General features: G+C 35.7%; 1 protein-coding gene across 4 annotated transcripts; it reads right to left on the reverse strand.

Annotated features, from left to right (window-relative positions):
- Nucleotides 1-269: 269 nt before the first annotated feature.
- ATX2 (trithorax-like protein 2) lies at nucleotides 270-15,603 on the reverse strand. 4 transcript variants are annotated; one of them, XM_089045877.1, is made up of 26 exons: nucleotides 14,740-15,603; nucleotides 14,574-14,625; nucleotides 14,386-14,460; nucleotides 14,033-14,252; nucleotides 13,053-13,176; nucleotides 12,830-12,934; nucleotides 12,111-12,316; nucleotides 11,345-11,437; nucleotides 11,061-11,158; nucleotides 10,151-10,327; nucleotides 9,283-9,426; nucleotides 9,064-9,111; nucleotides 8,744-8,861; nucleotides 8,597-8,662; nucleotides 8,458-8,519; nucleotides 8,176-8,232; nucleotides 7,129-7,197; nucleotides 6,728-6,926; nucleotides 5,881-6,165; nucleotides 5,317-5,378; nucleotides 5,158-5,235; nucleotides 3,050-3,145; nucleotides 1,930-2,033; nucleotides 1,707-1,854; nucleotides 1,452-1,493; nucleotides 525-665 (listed from the first exon to the last, which is right to left on the reverse strand). In XM_089045877.1, the coding sequence occupies exons 1-24, from the start codon at nucleotides 15,333-15,335 to the stop codon at nucleotides 1,713-1,715; spliced, it is 3,276 nt and encodes a 1,091-aa protein (XP_088902003.1). In that variant the 5' UTR covers nucleotides 15,336-15,603; the 3' UTR covers nucleotides 525-665; nucleotides 1,452-1,493; nucleotides 1,707-1,712. The 4 variants fall into 4 exon arrangements, with proteins under 4 accessions (XP_008244420.2, XP_088902004.1, XP_088902003.1 ...); XM_008246198.3 differs by lacking the exon at nucleotides 1,452-1,493 and having other exon boundaries at nucleotides 270-665; XM_089045878.1 differs by lacking the exon at nucleotides 1,452-1,493 and having other exon boundaries at nucleotides 270-665; nucleotides 14,563-14,625; nucleotides 14,740-15,417.
- Between the last annotated feature and the right edge of the window lie 1,151 nt (nucleotides 15,604-16,754).

The raw sequence follows: 16,754 nt of genomic DNA on the forward strand, positions 1-16,754 counted from the left end.
ATTTGTAGGAAGTTTGAAGCTTTTTGGTTATGTTGTAAATGGGCTTTGAGTGTTTCTAAAGTCCATTTTATATGAGGTTTTTTTTATTCATAATTCGGGCCTGTATATTGGGTATAACAATGAATTTCCCAATGATTTTCTATTTTATCACTTACACTCCTTTTTAGTTATAAAAAGGAGTGTAAGTGGATAAAATAGGAGAAAAAAGTGGGGAAATCACCACTCTTTCCCAACAAAAAAAAGCACCTCCAAGAGCTAAGAAACCATCCTGAGATGACAACAAATCACTTTTCATTCATAACTTTTGTACTTGCTTTTCACAAAGGTTAATGTAATTATATGAACAATTGGGTCCCTAACCTTACAGCATCAAGACAAATGAGGAAGAATAATCCAGAGTACCTTACTTTATCAGTAAGTGAAATTGAATTTGGTTATGAACCTCAATGACGTCTTCAAATTTACATGCGTGGACCAAGAGGAAGCAGCTTGAGCAAAAAAGAAAAGCTGAATCACTTGATTTTTTGTCATGTCAAAACAAGAGGAAAACCGGAGCTCTACAACCCTGTCTTCCTTGAGATAATAGCAAGTTGTAACAGATTGTTGGGAGTAAACAATCCGTCTCCGAAGTATCTCATGTGAACATATTTTACAACAATAAATTTCTGCAAACAAAAATGGAGGAAATGATCAGTACAAGGAAAGCATTCTCAAAGCAAATGGCGTGGAACATCAACCCCAAAAAACAGAAAAAAAGGAAAAACACCTTGCTGAGTGCTATAATCTGGTAATTTTTCAACGAACAAAGTATGATTGCACTTTGACTTCTATTACGACACCAGCGAAGCTCTTTAATCAGTAGCTTTGCCAATGAGCAAGTACCTCATCAACAGAAAACATCCTCAGGTTTTCTACACATATTACATACCACTTTGGGTACTGCTCCCCCTTATAAATTAAGTACGTCAAGTTCAGATCAGTGGCTTAAAACAATACATTGTCCTTTCACTTTAAAACATAAAAAGACTATGGATCCCCTTTTTGTTTTGTTATTATTTTCTGCTCTAATCCTTTTCTTCCTCTGATACCTTTCTTTTATTTATTTTCTATTCTCCCATCCTAACCTTATTAACAAAATTATGCACCTTTCAATGCATTTGTTTATACTGTTTTATGGGAGATTGGCTGTAGTATATATATGTTGAACATTACACCAAGGCTCCAGTTGGATGGATGATTTGAAAGAAAGGATTTCGATTTGACAATAAGGCTAAATTTTCTTAATTCATAAGATTTTAAACAAACATATCCAATCTTTGTCTATGAGCCAAGGCCTAAGGGCATAACAAAATGTTAACCAGATACACACAGAGCTACATAGTATCAACTCACAACCAATAAGTACTTCACAATTCAGAAAAATGGAAGTTTCTAATGTCTCAGATTCTTACTTAAGGCATGCCAATGGTCCGTGGAGCTAGTGACACATCATCCTCCATTTAAATCAAGGTGAAGGGTTAGTTAAATATGAGGAAAGTGGACCTATCTTGTTCTTATTATTCAAACATTTTCATATACAGTTTTTAATAAAAAAGCAAACATTATTTCTGGCATAAAAATGCAATTTGAATCAGTGAAATGCTAGGAAATCCAGCTTTGAAGGGAGTTAATATTGGGGCACAGGAAAGACCTTACAGTTCACCTACCTTTTATCATTCACCACTCCAATTTATTAACTCACTGCGCGGTGCATAATGCTTTGTTGCTCGCTCTTCTGCTTCAACATCATTAACCACCCCACGGCATCTCGGAAAACCACAATAGCATGCTAGTTGTTCATCAATTGAAAAAAATCTGTGATGTTAAGGAGAAAGTTAGCACCTGAAATGATAAAGAAAAACTGCATACACAGCCAGAATTGAGGATAACCTATAATCGTATGTAAGTTCTTCCCATCGTTTGATGTCTCTCTTTGCAAATATAATTATATGCTCATCATTATTAACACTTATGACTCTTGAGTAGCAATTTGGCTGCACACAAGAAAAGTAAAGCCGGTCAGGAATTAACAAAGTTAAATAAATAACTTTTGGGGAAGCCATCCAATATAAAATCAGTAATCACAATAGCGTAAGCAATTTTAACAATAAAAACTATATGATTTCCACCAATATAAAATGGCAACATAAACCTATGAGTACAATTCCCAGGATCTAAAATTAAGTTCCCCCAATAAATACATGGGTTTAACAATTTGGAGAAGAAAAATGTGATGAAGAAGATAATTGAAAGATCATAATTAATTAAAAAGGTTATATGAGAATGGATCACAGTACAGAACCCTTGACAACCACTATTTTACTTGCCAACATGCAGCCAAAACTACAGGCGAGTTTTTCACCAAAACAATAGACTACAGCAGACATTATGCTTTGACATTGAAGATGATGATCCGAATACAAGTGAAATACAAAATAAAAGAAAATTAACAATGGCAAAAATAATGCATATGGCAATCCTTGAAGGCCAAAAGATTTGCATGCCAAAACATCTTACACAATAGTTTAGGGTTGGTTGTCTCCATATTTCAAAAGACCTTTTATGCCACCCAAAAAGCGAATATTTCTTGAAATGTCTTCTCGAAGAAGCTCAAATGCATTGAATGGAGGAATGCTTTTTTATTTCCCAATCCAAATGTTTTACAAATGACAGCGACATCCACCATTTGTTTCTTCTTTTTTTCTTTTTTCCTTTTTTTTAAACATATTTACTTTGCTAAAACTTCATTAGGGTGAACGTTCACCTTCAGGATTGCAAAGTGATACGCAAATAGGAAAAAGAAAACTTCTAATCTCCAAACTCTTTCATTAGGTTATATCCAATAAGATAGGTAGTTGCTAAAATGCCATTTTTCACGCATTTAGCTTGCTGCTAAAATGTCAATGGTATCATGTCAATCCATGCTTAGATTATGAGTAGCACAAAGGCAATTTGAAATACTTCATATGAGTAAAACTAAATAAACAGACAAGGGTCAGATAATGCTCACTTCACAAGAGTGATTAATCAGGTGAGCAATGCTTCCAGCTCTTGTGGCATCAATTACCCGTTCATCATCAATCCGGAACATATAAGTCCCAGCCCCCTGCATGAGAACAAGTAGATTTTTCCAGTCATTTCTTTCTCAGTTCATATGCAAGCATCAATATATGTAAAAATTCCTAAATGGCAGTTACATAAGTTGTTTATAAGATGCATACAAATGCTAGAAAATCAAAATTTGTAAGTGTAACAAAAATGCATCTAATAGAGATGCCTAATTATTTCAAATCTCTTGAACTTTGGTTGGCAACTCTGACATCTGAAAAAACTTACAAAGACCAAAGGCAGCATGATTCATGTTATCTCACAACAAAATAGAAAAGGACTTGCAAGAGAATAACCCAGATCCCTAACCAAGCCAAACTCTCTTGTGAGAAGGGGTGGGAAGCAAAGTGAGGCTACTAATACAAGATAATAGATCAGAAACTTCGTCAAACTCCCTATCACTGAGATTTCTTCTAAAAGTTAGGTTCCAAGAAACAACCCTAAAAGAAGGAGAAGGCAAGGATGAAATGGTGGCATTATGATTCAATGGGGATCTGTACAGTTCTGGAAATAGTGATTAAAGAATGACTCACCTGACCAAATGTCTTAGTCCCACTCAACAAGATAGGAGCATGGTCTGAAAGAATTGTTAGAAGTATAGTGACTAGACAATCCTAGGGTACAAGCAATCCACTTCCTAGAATCAATCCAGGAGGGATAAATTCAAACATTGTAAAGCAGATGCAATGGAGATGAGAACTCGGCCACCTCGGCCTCATTCAGGTTTCGCCTGAAACTGAAGGTACTAATTCCTAACACCACTTGAGAAGGCCCCAAGCTTGATGCTTTTTTTCTTTTTTTTCTTTTTTGAATAGAAACATTTTTGTATTCAAAATTAGAAAGGATCAAAAGAGAGGACAATTAGAACACAGACAAAAAGAAAGAAGCAATAGCCAGTGAAACAAACGCAAGGCCACGCAACACAGAAAACATAACAGCCAATCAAAAAGACAACCCCTTAAGACATTACAGCCAGCAGATTGCGCATAAATGTAGGATAGGATATATCCTTAAAAGCAGGGGAAGTTGATGCCCAAGGGGCAGCCCAGAACTTCACTCTATCCCATAACTCTACCACTCCCACTACCTTATAATCCTCGAAGATTCTCCTGTTACGTTCCAGCCAAAGGTTCCAGATCACTGCCTGCATCAAACTGCCCCAAAGAATTTTAGCTTTCTTTCCCTTCCTAAAGCATCAAATTTGATGGAATAAAGCTCGACACAACCTTTCAGTATTACCCACACAGTGTTAACTTCCTTCAGTAACATCTCCCACAACTTTAGAGAGAAAGAGCAATGAAGGAGGAGGTGGATGCATTTTCCACAAGCTTGATGCATTTTCAAACAAGTATATACACATATGCATACTCTTTGTGAAGGAAAAGAACTATTTTCATTCCTATTGATCCCACCTTCATCCTTTGGGTATTCTTTGAGGAATAAGAGTGAACTGAAGGTCACTCTAGAAGCATCAAGAAGCCTATTTTAGAATCTCATTCAGTGTAGCCATGTGTGGAGCATACAAGGGGCATTCATCCACAAGGACATGCGGCACAAGTCAGAGGATAAGTCATCTTCTATATGAAGGTGTTGTCCAATATTAAGAAATACCAGTGCCATTCTAGCAAGCACAATCCCGAGCATAAAAGATGATCCTCTATGGTCTTTGTGATGGAGCCCTAGATAAAAGAGAAGTATTTGCTCACACGGTGTTACGCTTTTAATGGCTTACACTAGGAGTCCAAGAGAAAGACTACTCAAGCAAGAGAACAGAAAAATCAAGAGAAGACATAGCACATTGACTTCCTATAGAATTAAGGCCAAATGTACAATTTGGTTTAAGATAAAATCACATAAAGCCTAGTCACTACCATGAACAATTTGAAATCTATTTCGATGTGATTTGAACAATTTGAAATCTATTTCTGATGTGATTTGTTAGGACCAACATAAAATGCATGCAAGCATAAGTTGCAATGAGCACAGCAATGGCTTAGTTACGTAACTTACCACCAATGAATTATATATGAAGTGCTCTCTCCTGTCAGCTACAGGAGGTCTAACAAGTTCACCCGTGTATTCAATCACCTGCAACAGATATGAAGAGATATGATCAGCATTCAAAATTCTCTTCTACAGGTTCAAAATATACAAAGAAAATTACTTTACCATGTCCCCTGCTCTATGTGGGTGCTTAGCAAAGATACCAAAACCATGAATTCCTGATTTTCCTGCAGTTAAAAGTAAAACAAGTTCCAAAAGACTGAATTCAATAACAATAGTTAGGGTAACATATAACACTGAATGACATGGCAGACACTATACAAGCAAGGTCATGAACACATGTAAGATAAAGCTAAAACTCTAAAATTTCAGCACATAAGAATGCATGCTATCTATTAAAAAAAAAAGATTGGTAAAATAACAGGCGCCTACAAATAGCCACATGAGTTTTAACGTACAGCAATTTTCTAAATTGTATGTACATTTATTAAATGTTAAAAGCGTTACAACATGATCCCCAAAAGACCTAATTATCTACTTCTAGCTTCAAAGAAGAAACAAAATTCTATTATGAATACCAAAGAGTGAACCAAAGAACCAGATGGTAGATTGGTGAACATAACCAGAATTGAACATAAATAGGACAAACTATATTTACATACAACATGCTTGGAGGTTTTTTAAGGAAATTCAGATTCACGAGTAAAAAACAGAAAAACTATATCTTACCAAATGCTAGTCGTTTCCGAAAGGTGTCCCTCATGTATTTATACTTCTCCGCCATAGAAAGTATGTCGTTAGGAGCATCAAGTTGAGAGGCTTTCATCCTTTGAAGGTTAGAGCAGAACTTAGAACCAACGACACCATTGGGAGGCCGTGAATTACTTGACAGTTGGTGTTGGCTGTAACCACCAACTAAGTAAGGCTGGTTCTCAACAAACAAACGCTTTAAGGATGCAGCAGCTATGGCTTCAGGTTCTTTTCTCCCTCTTCTACAGAAGTAGTTGTATGGCTCTGCCCAAGCATTGGAATGAGAGAGTAAAATACAAAGTTTATTGAATTTATTTTGAAATTCCTTAGTTGAGTATCTATATCAATGATAGCCAATAAACTAAATGAGCATTCATGGAACATATTTGACAAGACAAACAAGCAGAACCAGTCATAATCAACTCTGACTCCTGAGAATGATTTTTTATTTTATTTTTTCTAACAGGAAACAAAGATTTTCAATAAATTGAGGGTGGTAACCCCAAATAGGCATCACACACTATGTCGTAGAAGTCTGCAAGAATAAATAAACAATTATGCCCCAGCTCATGGCTACATAGTACGATCTCCCTTGGTGCAAAAACTATAAATAATTTAAGCAAGACGAATCTTCCCCACAACATAGAGACTGGAACCAATACACACAAAGTACACAACAAAAGGTGGAGAAACATTATAATTCATAACACCATATCTGTTAAGTGTACTAAAAGCAACGTAGAGATGTAAACAAACTTGTGAGGTAATTTACAGCAGGATTACTAAAAATACAACCCAGGAGCATACTCACTATACATTTACATACCAGTACGAGCACATCCAGAAGGATTGGATGGCGGAGTGTAGTCTGAGCATCGACGCACTGTTCGGCCAATACGGTCATCAGCAGCTGAACGATCATTAGTTGGCTGCCTATGCTTCTTGCAAAAGGAAAGAAGGCGGATACACTGATCTTCTTCATCATCTTCTACAGAAAGTAGATGCAGCCGGTCCTCATCCTCAAGCTTCGTAGTAATAAAAATAAAATATAAAAAGAAATTCAGGACAATTTGGGCAAACAATTCTAGCCATAGCATTAATTAATACATTTAAGAATACAAAGTACTATAAAACCAATACATGAAGACATCCAGCAAGCTGTTGAAACAATACAGAGTTTAATATAAAAACAATAATGTCATGTGAAAATGAGGAAAAAAAAACTACCTCAACACAAAGACCAGCAGCTCGTGCACAAAGTGGATGGTATGCCGCACAACAGGTATTGTTTGAACACTGGAAAGAAACAGAAAAGGCAACAAAAAAATAAGAAACAGTTATCAAGGAATTTTCATACCAAACTGTATACATTTAAGAATGAAAAATAAATCAGGAAGATACCAAGATGTATACATGTAAGTAGATAATCATAGAAGAACATCAAGAAATTTCTAGCTTAGATGCTGCAGTCATATATTGGAAACGAACAATGACATTGATACATTTTTAAGCTTTTTCAGTAATATTCTAAAATGGATTAGAAATAAATGTTTTTTTTTTCCTAAGACAGACTAAGCGTCCCAGATATATAACCCCAAATAAAGAAAATTGGTAACTAGCAAAAGTGTAAAGATTCTACCAAATGCTCAACTTTGGAGCATTCATTAAGTTAATTCTTTTACCAGGACCAGGTACCCTGTCTTCTTCAAAAATGTAAAACTAAATAAAGCAGACTGATGACCACCATATGAGTAAAAGGTTCAAGAAAGCCCTCAATATGAATCATTCATTAAGTTCATTTCCAAATAGGCAATGAAAAAATGTTCAACTTTTGACTCCCGGCATGTTGCAACAAAATCTACAGGCACAGCGTACACTCCAGATCTAATTGCAAAAAAATTCTCCAATCTCTAAAGAGCAGCATCAATTCTCGCTTCATGGCAATATAAACAATCTTTGCATGTAAAGAACACAACGGATATGTACTTGCGTATTGGTAATGCCTAATATATTTTTGTAGCAAACACCAAAATGTTCTAACTTGGTTATATTAAGTTGAACTGACTTTGTCATAACTATACTGATATACTTCTTCCATCCATTAGCTTTCTCTTTTTGCCTTTTTTTTTTCATCATGTTTCTATTTTTTATACTTCCCTTTAAAACAAAAGAGTGGTTCAGAACCAATAAAGCAGAATAAGCATTTCCCCTTGAAAACTGTTTCAGCATCATAATAGTAGCCTGAAACAATTTGACTAATCTAAATGAACTTACTTGAATACAGGCTCCATAAGAAACTCCACAGATAATACATAATAGCTTCCAACGGTCCTGTAACAAAACAGGAGATTAGTGGAAGCAGGAAAATCTTGACATAAAGGTTTTGGCAATTTTCATTCCAAAGGATAAAAATATATATGAGACCACTGCCATAAACAAATCCTCACAAGATAAAGATAAAAAAGGTGACATATGTCAAGGAAAAATGAGGGTGAAGGGGAACAAAGGAAGGAGGCCATAATGGTGTGGAAACATAAAAAGTGAAAAAGGAAACACCTTGTTGATTCTACTAAGCCCATCAATTGGCTCCATTCTCTTCACATCAGATAGGCAGGTTTCTGGAATATTTTCAGAGCATTAGAAAAAATAAATAAATAATTGAACGATCAGAAATGAAAACTGTGTTTTCATGAACCTGGTATCCATATGGCACAAGCCAGATGAGCCCAGCGCCCATCAGTTGTAGGCTTCATTGCCCCCCCTAGAGGAAAATCAGTTCAATAAATTAATAACGTGAAATCCATGGCATTAAAAAGGTAGACTCTTAATTATTTCTAACTACCTATTACAGGACAAAGGCAGCAAGGCGGTGCAGGTTCAGGAGCCCCAGGCCGACATAAGTTGCATAACCATAAGACGCCACCAACAGGTTCCAGTTCTCCATAGCATCTTGCATGGACCTAGGAAAACATTATTTCTTCTGGTGAAACCAATAACCAACCAGGAAAGGTAAACACGTAACAAAGTAGAGAAAGAAGTGTTTCAAACAGCCTAGAAAAAGAAACTTGGTTGACTAAAGCATATACGACAAAATCAAACTTGAATTTGATAGTTTAACCAAGACCACAGTAATGTGATCCCCAGCATCAGAAAAACACTTACCATCATTCTGCATTTGTCACACTGCAGGAACAAGTTGTTTTCGTATTCCTACAAACAAAACACCAATTAGCAAAACCCATAGGGAACTAAGTTTAAACGAACTCCCACCCAAAAACAAAAACACAGAAACTTGCGGAAAAAGGAAAAGGAAAAATACATATAGTCTATCTTTTAAACAGTCAGTGATACAATATGACAGGAAAAAACATTTGCATCCACCTCATCCATGTGGCAAACACTACATTTATCGAGGTCCTTCCAGTCCACACGAACAGGTCTGTAACCAACAGGAACATCTCGATATCTTCTAGAGGCTAACTTGCACTTGGGTAATTTTGAAGAAAGCTTGGATTTTATTAACCCCTGCAAAAACGCCAGGTGTTTATATTAGGCTAGAAATCACGGAACATGGGAAGAAGGAACAGTTTATGGAGCATTTCAGAATGGCATGGGCTTCAACAATTAACAAGATGGCAGCCAATACCAAATGAGTAAAACTCAGCAACAGAAAGATTTTCCAAATCCTTATTTGACACTTAATTCTGTTCATCAGAGAGACGAGCAGTACAAACTGATGAACATGCTTGAAGATTACAAATTATAAAAATCATTATTAAGAAAACTATTAGATGATTTTTCTCTCTTTGATAGGAAACAAATTTCATCAAGAGAAAAAGAACAGATCAATGGACAAGATGTCCACAGGAGCAAAGAACAAGAGAACTCTAAAACATCACCAACAACCTTAAAACGCTATGAGATTATATTATTATCATCATTTTATCAACAAAATGTCAACTTTTGCTTTAAGTAAACCCATTAAGAAGTTCATGTGAATGATTGTATATATTGACACCAAAATAATTAACAAATTGAGGAATGTCATTCAAATGTTTGTAAGATGGTGGATCAGCCTTGATAATAAATTCAGCAAGACAACCATAAAACATAAAATTAATATTTGACTGAACAAATAAATAAAATTGACATTATAGCCCAAGAAAACATGAAAATACATCGCTGTATCCACAAATGTATAACAGTAGAAGAAACCTAGTAGGTCTAATGCACAGCTGAGCTTAGGTACCTGAATAAGTTTTGCAACTTCAGGTATAGAGAAACCAAACATATGAGAACCAGATTTATAGGTCCCTTCCAATCCACGGTCAGCATTAGCATTAGAACCAACCAATGATGTGTTTTGTGTTTTCCTTATCCTCTTGTATATTTTATTCCAACAAGCTGATGGTGTAGATCCCTTAAACTGGAAAAAATAGGGGAAAGGAAGATACATAACAGAACAATATCAGCATATCTTCATTCCAGATACTCTAGTACTGTACATCCTACTCCTGTGCTCAATAAAGGAATCACAAAATAGAAGGCAAAACAAATAACAAGACAAATATGTCCTTTTATTACAAACTGAAAAGGCAGTGCTCCATAAGTAAGAAAGCTTACACATCCATTCTCTCAAATGGATATTACTTTCTAGATTACTTATATCAAAATTTATGGGGGAAAATAAACAGTAAATATGTATTCTGGATTATAATTGTAGACCATAATTTATGAAAATTTAAACTAAGGAATGATAAGTCCCTTATCCCTTAATCAGATGCCTCACCAGTTTACATACAATAGGATTAAACGGAGGAGAATATAAGTGTTTACTATAATTCAAGAATATGAGCAAGACCACCCCTATAGTAGTAGATGGAGGTATCATTACAGCTTGACAGGTGATGACACTATAAACAAAAAAGAATTCGTTGGGAACTCTAGAGACAAGATCCACATAAACATAAAATGAAACAAGTACATGGACCGCAAAGAACACAACCACTGCTAAGAAAGTAAAGAATAATTAAAATTACAATGCATGAATATAACATAAGTATACTTTGAGGTACAAGTTGATCAACTTCTGAAGGATGTTAAAGAAACAAGCACAAACTATCAAATGCACTCAAAATGGAAACTAGAGAAAACCGAACCTGCTCTCCTGTATCTAATGTCACTTTGAACAGAGGTCGAATCTTTGATTCGGTATCTCTCAACACCTCCATCTTATATAATGTACGTACAGTTGGATCTGACCAAAATATTTATGAGAAAGAGAGATTGTTATTAGAATGATACCATTGCAATAAAATATAGCCTTTGAAACTCAACATAAAAGAGAGAATAATCTAATATGAAAGGCTATATATATATATATATATATATATATATATATATAATAGAGAGAGAGGGAGAGAGAGTGTGTGTGTGTGTCCACCTGTAATTGAAGTAAACTTCCTCAAGGCAGTATAACCTTCAGGCCAAATGTCTTTCTCATCCCGAAAATATTCTGAGTCCCTGACAAACTTTCCTGCAAGAAACTCCATATGGTGATGAATAGAATGGAAGTCTCAAAAAACCAACTGGTAAACTCTTTATACAGAATTAATAATAATAAATAAACTACCAGATCTTAAAGGAAAATTTCATAGGAAGGATCGAAATAAATCAAAATTTCCTGCAAGAAACTCCATATGGTGATGAATAGAATGGAAGTCTCAAAAAACCAATTGGATAAACTCTTTATACAGAATTAATAATAATAAATAAACTACCAGATCTTAAAGGAAAATTTCATGGGAAGGATCGAAATAAATCAAAATTTCCTGTCTGAAGATCTCTAAGTAAATTGAATACTAAAAACAGAAAGACAAAAAATAGCCAGCAACAGCATCCTTTTCTCATTTTTTTTTCAAGAGAGAGAGGTGTGGGCTACAAAATGGAAATTAACCTTCCCTCTCCCAACCCCCCACCCCCTCACATAGATTGAACCAAAGACCTTCCCCTTGCTAGGGGGAGAGTACAACTTTGGCTACATTTCCATTCATGGTGTTTCCTCACAGGGTTGGGATTCAGAAAGATCTAGCTTTGAAGAATGAAAATGCATTCATCAATTATAACATCAAAATGTAGACAATACATGGGAACCGTGAAGTTTATATTATGCAATGTCAATGAAGAAGTACAAGACTACAAAGAAGTACCTAGGTTTGTTATCTGCAAATCCCCGATCACGTACGGAGAAGTTCCAAGGCGATCCAGTGTCCTCAGAATCCCTACATCATCCAAACATCCTTCACCAGAATCTGCACTCACTTCATCTTCTCCACTTACACTTTCACATTCATCAATGTTAATTCCATTTTGCAGCCGTAGCATTCTTCTTGGAAGCTTTTGTTCATTGAGATACCTGATGATAACCAAAAGATTTGACTAGTTGGTACTCAGTTATGCAATAATTAAGGTCTTCATATTGCATTGTTAAACAAAATACCTGAATCTTACAAATGTTTGGAGCAAATCTGATTGAGGCAGTCATATCCAGTGAAAGTTACAAAAAGTGAAGTGCGGATATTCAAATATTATCCATTTAAATGTCATAGCCTCCAAGTCCATAGGTACACATGATAATGTCTCAAAAACATACACTACTTACACATTAACATTTATTAGAGTTAAGTACAAAATTGTCTCATGAAAACTATGCCACCTAGGTGATTATATATTTGCACATCATAATGAAAGCATGCGAGATACTCCAAAGATGCTTGATTTGTGATGGACGCATGGCCATGTTAAAAAATATAAATTATGATGTATGCATGATCATATTAAGAAATGACATTAGATGTATGATTATAAATTTATGAGTTCAACAACATGAAAAAACTAAAAGGTCATGTCAAAAATGATATAAGATTACATTTTTGCTTCTTCCAAGCTTTTGATGAATCCAGGCTTCTTGCACTTCAAATGGAATGAAGAAAGAAGTCCTTTGAGAAATGAGATTGCCTGTTTCACTTTAATCCTGTATAAATCACAACAGAAAAATGGTGAGTTCGGATTAAAAAAAAAAGGGGGAATTCAGGTATGGTAAGTGCACTAAGATAAATAAAATCTCCTCAAAATGTCAAAGAATCCCAAACCTTGCAAAGTCGTGGGTTCCAAAAAACTGCACTGGAACTGATCGTCCTCCCAAACTTTTGGTTAAGCCTTTACGATCTCCAATAAGGGATTCATCCACAACTATTGCTGGCCACATAGCATAACCTGCACTACAGCAGTTGAAAGTAGTTTGTGTGAAATCGAATATTTGAAATCACCAGTTGGTGCAAAATCAAAGAAATGAAAAATAGATGTATAACAGTGGAAGAAACTTATAACTCATGTAACTGAAAATTTATCTCTATGATCACCAGAACCTAATAAGTCTTCTAAATAAAGCCAGGTAACAATCCGGGAAGATGAAATGATCCAATACCCAAAGTATGACACTTTCAATTTAAAAAATAAAATAAAATAAAATAAAAAGTTGCAAATCGATTCTGCAGATATTTGAATATATCTCTATTCACAAGGAAGCCATTCTGTAGGAGTTTTGATTTGGACATAGCATGTTATTTGCTTCATGTTTCTAGGACTGATTTTGATGAGCACTATTGATTCTTTTTGTAGCTTTTTTTTCTTTCTTTCAGTAAAGGTTTCTGATTCTTATCCGCAAAAACAATATATACATACATAAAACACAAAGAAAACCAATCATTTGCAGCGAGATTATGTAAGTGTACATCCTATTAGTGCATAAATCATAAAAAGGTATATCCCTCTCTGTGCTGAATTGCTCCTACAGAGATTTTGGCCTGTTCTTACACCATTGTGAAATGGCAGAAAATTACAGCACTTTTGCATGGATAAGGAAAATTACAGGCAGAAAACTAGCCTGTTAGGTCCAAGATACAATCATAGACAAAGGTTTTTTTTTCCAACACAAGCAAGGGGTTTACAATATGAAAACATTTACACCTTCATCTAATTGGTTTATTATATTTGGACATACTCTTGCTCAGGCCATAAGAAAATTAAAAACAAGTGAAAACAAAATCAAAACAGTAGATTAAGCACACACCTGTAAGCTTGGCCCATATGATATCCCCAGGCTCTAGTTCTTGGCAGTCATCCAAACTCGCAGCCAACACAACCATCTCATTATAATCATAGACATCATTATCCATACTCCTCAGACTGTAACTCAAATTCAAACTCTCCATTTCTTCCCGAGAAATATAAAATTTGATTCTCTCATTTGATAGAATCAAATCTTCCTCATCACCATCTTCATATTCAACCTACATTGCAAAGTTCATAAGTAATGGCTCCAACAAGTTTGCAAGCAATGCCCTAACTTTTGCATACTCGGGCGCTCTCAACAACATAAGAACGATCAAACAAAGAAGAGAGCACGGAAATGAATAGTCATACTTGATGTCTATTAGTGTCAGAGTTGTAACCCACAATGCGACCAGAATACGAATTAGCATCCAATGGCCAATAGACCTGTACTTAACAAGAAGCAAAGTTTCAGAATTTCCTACAAGCACAGCAATGCTATGCTCACATCCTCAAAAACAACTTTAAAAAATGTCAAAAACAGCTTACAGAGTGCTTGCCTTGCATTGTAATCCAATAAAAGTTTTAGGATCAACGTCGCTGAAACTCAACCTGTTGAAAATCAACCATTAACACTTTCTCAAGAACCAATTGTTTAAGAATTGAAACCCTTTCGACCAAAAAAACAAAGAAAGAAAGAATTGAAACCCTAAACTAAATACATACCCGACCCATTTCTTCACAGAAGAAGGATCCGAAAGAATTTTCTCGCAGCTAACAGAAGAATTCCGCTTCTTCAGCCGCAATTTCTCTCCATTTTTACTCCTATCGAGTTTATGATTGCTGCGAGAATCTCTCAATCGAGGCCCGTCCAAATTACACAGAATGCTAGAATCAACCCCCAATTTCAGTAACTCGTTAATCCCGAGCTTCCTCTTCTTCTTGTCCAAACCCCTCTCAAATTCGTCATCTCCATCAGCCTCCTCAATCTTCACCGCCGCCGCTGGGGACTCATTCCGGGCCACCAAAGCATCGAAGAACGAGGAGCTCCGTTCGTAATGGCGGGGCCTCTTGGCGCGGCGCGAGTAGACATTGACAATTGAGGGTTTCGGGGAGGGCTTCTGGTGATTCTGATCGCCATCGTCGAAGTGATTGAGCTTGCGAGCCTTGACCTTCTTGGACATGACGTTGGAGGACCCGCTGGCGCTGACGCAAGGCGACGTGGCCGAATACACGTGGTCCAGGGAAAGGTAGCGGAGGGGCGTGGAGGTGTGGATGTCGATTGAGGCGTCGTCGTTTTGGTGCTTTTGGGGAAATGCCATGAAGAAGGGAGAGAGAGCAAAAGAAGGGGGGCTTTCTCGCTTTTGCTCTCTCTCTGTTTGTGTATGTGTGTCTCTGTGACTCTGTTTGCGTGATTAGGTTAGGGTTGGGGTTTTAAAGAAAGAGGACAGAAAGAAAGAAAGAAAGGAGACGGATCTGTCAGTCTGTCTCTGCGGTTTTTGGAGGGAGGGTTTTGATCCCAATTATCAGTTTCCCGCCTGCAGTAGGGAGAGAGGGAGAGAGAGAGAGAGAGATGGAACCACTGAAACTGAGTTAAAAGTGTACATTTCATTATATACGTAAACCATAAAAATAATTTTAAAATAAAAGACGTGGATTAGCTTCTTTATAATATCACTTTTTCGAGAAAAAAGATTTTGAAATTATATTATGAATTATCTGTTGACATGGAAAATTAAATTTATTCTATAATTCTTACTCCGGAACAGTGTTAGTTAAACAATGATCTATTTTACAAATTTGAGCATATGTAATTCTTTAATTGGATTGTTTTGATATGGCAAACATTTTCTATTTAGTAAGAATACCACAACAATCAAGTTATATTCTTGTTTTTATAAATTAACAAAATTTATTGTATTTCCTTGAGTGTAATTTGATTTTGTTAGCAAAACTATGATGTTGTTAGTGTAATTTGAAAGGTTCACCATCTTTTTAATCTTAAAGCATCTACAGTTGGGAAGTGTAAATTCGGAGGTGTAAAGCCATTTTTACATCTCCTTTGACCTTCCGGAGATGTAAATATTATTTTTGCTCCAATGAGTCGGATGCATATTCAAAAATGTAAATTCGATTTTCTTGTATTAATTCATTTTTTGTGTTAATTTTTTTTATGTTATTATTTTTGTGTGTTAGGTTTAATTATTTTTCTAAACTATGACGTAAAAATTTTAAAATTCTGATAAGATATAATTTCATTCCATATGATGTAAATAAAATTAATCTAAACCGTCGGCTTTGATATGGATTTATTTTTCACCATTAATCAGTGTAATTGTTAGTTTCATATTTCAATTTGAATGAAATATGGCCATACATTAGAGAGTTGTTGGAGAAGAACTTTGTACATTTGCATCATTTTAATAACTTTCTCATTTTAATAAATCTCGTCCAAGCCCTGGCCCAACCATTTTAATAACTTCCCTATCATTTAGGCAGCTTTCCTCTCTCATCTCTCTTGGGTTTTCTATTATAGGACCCACTTGGCTGGGTGTAAAATTAGATGTATATTTGCATCTTTTTTCCCATATCATGGCTATGATGTACATTTATAGCCGTATACGCCTCCCCATTACAGGACATTCCGATAACCAAATGTGTATATTTGACATACACCTCTATGCAGGGGCGGACATATTAAGGCGCAAGGAGGTACAACACCTCCACTCGTCGGAAAAACC

Source organism: Prunus mume, linkage group LG2, assembly GCF_029339155.1.
Source record: "Prunus mume cultivar Tortuosa linkage group LG2, ASM2933915v1, whole genome shotgun sequence".
In the NCBI taxonomy this organism is placed as follows: Eukaryota; Viridiplantae; Streptophyta; class Magnoliopsida; order Rosales; family Rosaceae; genus Prunus; species Prunus mume.

What these genes read in the sequence shown, in the direction of transcription:
- ATX2 (XM_008246198.3), bottom strand. Translation starts at nt 15,335, where the DNA reads ATGGCATTTCCCCAAAAGCACCAAAACGACGACGCCTCAATCGACATC. An exon ending in TTGTGCCATATGGATACCAG is followed by an intron (nt 8,520 to 8,596) that starts GTTCATGAAAAC and finishes AAAATATTCCAG; the next exon opens with AAACCTGCCTATCTGATGTG. An exon ending in CACATAGAGCAGGGGACATG is followed by an intron (nt 5,236 to 5,316) that starts GTAAAGTAATTT and finishes TATCTGTTGCAG; the next exon opens with GTGATTGAATACACGGGTGA.